This window comes from Eriocheir sinensis, chromosome 24, assembly GCF_024679095.1.
Source record: "Eriocheir sinensis breed Jianghai 21 chromosome 24, ASM2467909v1, whole genome shotgun sequence".
NCBI classification, from domain to species: Eukaryota; Metazoa; Arthropoda; class Malacostraca; order Decapoda; family Varunidae; genus Eriocheir; species Eriocheir sinensis.
In genome coordinates, this window is record NC_066532.1 from 10148599 (window position 1) to 10154598 (window position 6000).

General features: G+C 48.0%; 1 protein-coding gene across 1 annotated transcript in view; it reads right to left on the minus strand.

Moving 5' to 3' along the window:
• The window catches only part of LOC127003109 (relaxin receptor 2-like), a 179145-nt gene that overhangs the window by 41694 nt on the left and 131451 nt on the right, over positions 1-6000 (minus strand). The window contains exons 10-12 of the mRNA XM_050869523.1: positions 5740-5811; positions 4831-4902; positions 2278-2349 (exon numbers count right to left, since the gene is read on the minus strand). Coding sequence (XP_050725480.1) covers positions 2278-2349; positions 4831-4902; positions 5740-5811 — 216 coding nt within the window. The remainder of the gene's footprint in view (positions 1-2277; positions 2350-4830; positions 4903-5739; positions 5812-6000) is intronic.

Here is a 6000-nt window from a genome sequence, read left to right on the forward strand (position 1 = left end):
CCTACCCTCCCACACACCTGTCACGGAACACCTACCATCCCGCACACCTGTTATGACACACCTATCCTCCCACACACCTGTCATGACACACCAACTCCCCCCCACACCTGTCACGGCACACCTACCCTCCCACACACCTGTCACGGCACACCTACCCTCCCACGCACTTGTCATGTCACACCTACACTTCCACACACCTGTCACGGCACACCTACCCTCCCACACATCTGTCATGACACACCTACCCTTCCACACACTTGTCATGACACACCTACCCTCCCACACATTTGTGAAGACACACCTACCCTCCCACACACCTGCCACGGCATACCTACCCTCCCACATACCTGTCATGACACACTATACCTCCCACACACATGTCATGGCACACCTACCCTCCCACACACCTGTCACGGCACACCTACCCTCCCACACACTTGTCACGACACCCCTGTCACGGCCCACCTACCCTCCCACACACCTGTCACGGCACACCTACTCTCCCACACACCTGTCATGACACACCAACCGTCTCACACACGTCACGGCACACCTACCTTCCCACACATCTGTCACGGTACGCCTACCCTCCCACACACCTGACATGACACACCAACCCTCCCACACACCTGTCACAGCACACCTACCTTCCCACACACCTGTCACGGCACACCTACCCTCCAAAACACCTGACATGACACACGAACTCTCCCACACACCTGTCACGGTACAACTACCCTTCCACACCTGACATGACACACCAACCCTCTCACACACCTGTCACGGCACACCTACCCTCCCACACACCTGTCACGGAACACCTACCCTCCCGTACACCTATTATGACACACCTATCCTCCCACACAACTGTCATGACACACCAACTCCCCCCACACCTGTCACGGCACACCTACCCTCCCACACACCTGTCACGGCACACCTACCCTCCCACGCACTTGTCATGACACACCTACCCTCCCACACACCTGTCACGGCACACCTACCCTCCCACACACCTGTCATGACACACCTACCCTCCCACACACTTGTCATGACACACCTACCCTCCCACACACTTGTCAAGACACACCTACCCTCCCACACACCTGTCACGGCATACCTACCCTCCCACATACCTATCATGACACACTAACCCTCTAACACACCTGTCATGGCACACCTACCCTGCCACACACCTGTCACGGCACACCTACGCTCCCACACACTTGCCATGACACACCTGTCACGGCCCACCTACTCTCCCACACACCTGTCACGGTCCACCTACCCTCCTATACACCTGTCATAGCACACCTACCCTCCCACACACCTGTCAAGGCCCACCTACCCCCCACACACCTGTCACGGCAAACCTACCTTCCCACACACCTGTCATGACACACCTACCCTCCCACACACCTGTCATGACACACCTACCCTCCCACACACTAGTCATGACACACCTACCCTCCCACACACTTGTCAAGACACACCTACCCTCCCACACACCTGTCACGGCATACCTACCCTTCCACATACCTGTCATGACACACCAACCCTCCCACACACCTGTCACGGCACACCTACCCTCCCACACACCTGTCACGGCACACCTACCCTCCCACACACTTGTCATGACACACCTACCCTCCCACACACTTGTCATGACACACCTGTCACGGCCCACCTACCCTCCCACACACCTGCCACGGCACACCTACCCTCCCACACACCTGTCACGGCCCACCTACCCTCCCACACACCTGTCACGGCCCACCTACCCTCCCACACACCTGTCACGGCACACCTACCCTCCCACACACTTGTCATGACACACCTACCCTCCCACACACCTGTCACGGCACACCTACCCTCCCACACACCTGTCATGACACACCTACCCTCCTACACAACTGTCATGACACACCTACCCTCCCACACACCTGTCACAGCACACCTACCCTCCCACATTTGTTATGACACACCTACCCTCCCACACACCTGTCATAACACACCTACCCTCCCACACACTTGTCATGACACACTTACCCTCCCACACACTTGTCATGACACCTGTTCTGCCCTTCAACACACCTGTCACTACACACCTGCCCCCTCACAACGCCTATCACGAGACCTCTGTCCATGCGTATATATGTCATGACATTCCTGCCTCATATTTACAGCGACACACATGTCGTCCACACACGTCCTTACACGCCTATTCTCTCACACACCTGCCTCCTCCTGTACACCTATTTTCAAGCTTATACTCACAGGCTGACGAGGTTGACGAGAGGCCTGAAGGCGGTGGTGTGGACGGTGAGCAGCGGGTTGTTGTCCAAGTTCCTGCGGGGAAGGAGATGTGGCGAAGGCTTAATACGTTACGAGAGAAAGGGAGGAAGGGGCAGGATCAAGATGGGAAGGCGGTGGAGAGGAAAGTGTGACATGGAGGACAGAAGGCCTAAGGTACGGGAGCAAGGTAAGGAGGATGGGAATAAAGATGGGGGAAGGAGAGAGAGAGAGAGAGAGAGAGAGAGAGAGAGAGAGAGAGAGAGAGAGAGAGAGAGAGAGAGAGAGAGAGAGAGAGAGAGAGAGAGAGAGAGAGAGAGAGAAAACCTTGGGCCTTTGGTGGGTAAAATCCCATTAACCCGGGACACTGGGCGGATGTGACATCCTTGTCACAACAGTTTACTTTCTTCAAGTTTTCCCAGGTATTCATTTATCGACTAGGCTGAAAGAGATGTTGAACAACTGGGGAGCTGTACGCAGACTGCGCGGGCCAACATTCGAACACGGGCCGCCAGATTCTTAACTAGGTAAGCAAAGTATTATGAATAAAATGGGGAAACCTACGGGAGAAGAGAAAAGAGTGTAGAGAAAAAGAGAAGAAATGGAAGTGGATAAAAATAGCCGGTTAGTTAGTAAAAAAAAAAAAATGGGCATGAATGTCGAGGGAGGGTAGAGGGGCGCTAAACAAAAGAGTAAATAAGTAGAAAGAAGAGCAGAGTAAAAAAAATTGAGGAGGAGGATTAAGTGAGCGAAGGTGAAAGAAAAGATGAAAAAAAGAAAAGGAAGAAGTGAAAGAATATAAATGAAATAGGCATAAACAAGGTAAGGATGAAGGAATCGAAGAGGTAGATTGAACAGTTAGAAAAAATCGGATATAAGGATCTGGTGCACAGAATTTGGAAATGCAAGAATACATTTAAAAGAAAGAGGTGAATAAAGGGTTGCATGGAAGGTAGACGGTAAAGGTTTGATAAAGAGACCGAAAAAGAAATACTGTCTATAAAGAAAGGTAACTGGAGAAAGGAAAAAAATGAAGAAGGCAGAGAAAGAGGGATACAATGGAAGAAGATAGATAATAAAAAGAAGACCTATCCTATCAACAGTGGCGTTCCACAAGGCTCTGTCCTATCACCCACTCTCTTCCTGTTATTCATCATTGATCTTCTTTCCATAACAAACTGTCCTGTCCACTCATACGCCGACGACTCCACTCTGCATTATTCAACTTCTTTCAATAGAAGACCCTCTCAACAAGAAGTACACAACTCCAGACTGGAGGCTGCAGAACGCTTAACCTCAGACCTTGCTATCATTTCCGATTGGGGCAGAAGGAACCTTGTGTCCTTCAATGACTCAAACACTCAATTTCTCCACCTATCAACTCGACACAATCATCCAAACACCTATCCCCTGTTCTTCGACAACACTCAGCTGTCACCGTCTTCAACACTAAACATCCTCGGTCTATCCTTAACTCTAAATCTCAACTGGAAACTTCATATCTCCTCTTTCGCTAAATCAGCTTCCTCGAGGCTGGGCGTTCTGTATCGTCTCCGCCAGCTATTCTCCCCCGCGCAGTTGCTATCCATATACAAGGGCCTTGTCCGCCCTCGTATGGAGTATACATCTCACGTGTGGGGAGGCTCCACTCACACAGCTCTTCTGGACAGAGTGAAGTGTAAGGCTCTTCGTCTCATCAGCTCTCCTCCTCCTACTGATAGTCTTCTACCTCTTAAATTCCGCCGCGATGTTGCCTCTCTTTCTATCTTCTATCGATATTTCCACGCTGACTGCTCTTCTGAACTTGCTAACTGCATTCCTCCCTCCCTCCCGCGGCCCCGCTTCACACGACTTTCTACTCATGCTCATCCCTATACTGTCCAAACCCCTTATGCAAGAATTAACCAGCATCTTCACTCTTTCATCCCTCACGCTGGTAAACTCTGGAACAATCTTCCTTCATCTGTATTTCCTCCTGCCTACGACTTGAACTCTTTCAAAAGGAGGGTATCAGGACACCTCTCCTCCCGAAACTGACCTTTCTTTCGGCCACCTCTTTTGATTCTTTTTTGGGAGCAGCGAGTAGCGGGCTTTTTTGTGTGTGTGTGTGTGTGCCCTTGAGCTGTCTCCTTTGTTTAAAAAAAAAAAAAAGGACAAAGAGGATGAAAGAACGATAAGGTGATGAAAGAGGAAACACGCGGCGGTAAAAGAATAAGACGGAACATAACCAAGATACTGGAAGGAGAAGGAAACGGAGGAAAAGAAGACGGAGGGGAAAGGAAGAGAAAGCAAGGTAAAAAGCGAAGACAAAAAAAAATCAATTCGGCGAAGAAACACTAAGAAGTTTAAATTGGTGGAACCAAAGAGGAAAAAGAGGAAAGTAAGAAAAAGAGAATTAAAACCATCAAAGCAAGAAAAGGAAGCAAAAGAACAAGATCAAAATACTCACAAAAGATCGTTAGTATATTAGTCACACACACACACACACACACACACACACACACACACACACACTCGCGCGCGCGCGCGTGCGCTCACAGGCTGGCGAGAGAGTGTAGTCCCACGAAGCTGTCTGCGCGAAGGTGTCGAATCAAGTTAAAGTTGAGTTCACTGAAAGGAAAAGAATGATGATTGTATTTGGTTTATCTCTTTCTTTATCAGGTGTGTAAATATTTCATATTCCTCCACCTCATCTTTATTTTGTATTCTCTCCTTCCTCTGTTAACTTGTCTTCACCTTTCCAATAATCATTCCACCAATCTTTCCTTCTTCATGAGGTTTTTTTTCCTCAATGTTATTTTCTGTATAGCAAAACTATTATTGCAAAAAACACTTTATATTTACTTCATTGGTCGTTCCTTTCTTCGCAACTTTTTAACATTTTTTTTTTCTATTTCCTCCTCCGTGCTACTCCTCTTTTTCCTTCTCCCTCACCTCTAGTTCCTCACAGGCAACTTCGTTATAACCTAAAACTCTTTGTTTTATACTTATCGATGATCCATTTTTTTCAGGTTCCATTCGTTTAATATATCTCCTTTTTCTTCTTCTGAAGTACAGATTACTAAATTGAATATTAATGACTTTAAGAAAACTTATGTAGGTTGTAACATGAAAATCTCAATATTCATCTAGTGTGTGTGTGTGTGTGTGTGTGTGTGTTTGATTAATAATATCATAATTGAAAGGAAATTTGCAAAAAACAAGTCTAAAATCATTAATGAGAGAGAGAGAGAGAGAGAGAGAGAGAGAGAGAGAGAGAGAGAGAGAGAGACTACGATTAATATCAGAGAGCCAGAGCTAGAAGAGGACTAAATGTATGCAAAATATATACTGGGGTGGGGGCAAAGTGAAAGCCAAAGAGGCACAAAGTGTAAACTGAGAGAAAAAAAAATGAACGAAGAATCAACAACAGGAACTGACAAGAACTGGAAACAACACGATACTCACAGGTCCTTCAGTTTCGTCAGGGTCTCAAAGGCGCGATCCTCGACGTCTGTGATTTTGTTGTGACGCAGAAATCTGAGGGGGACCAAGCAGTCATAACAGTAGTACTCGTAACAATAACCGAAAGCTCTAGATCGCAGTGTAACCAGATAAGAGTGTTCCACATACGGCTTTGATCTGGCATCACTGCTAGGAAGGAAAACATCGGTGGACGAGCATACGGCCGCTAGTATGTTGGGCCTGTCTCCAAAACGGTCGGGAATA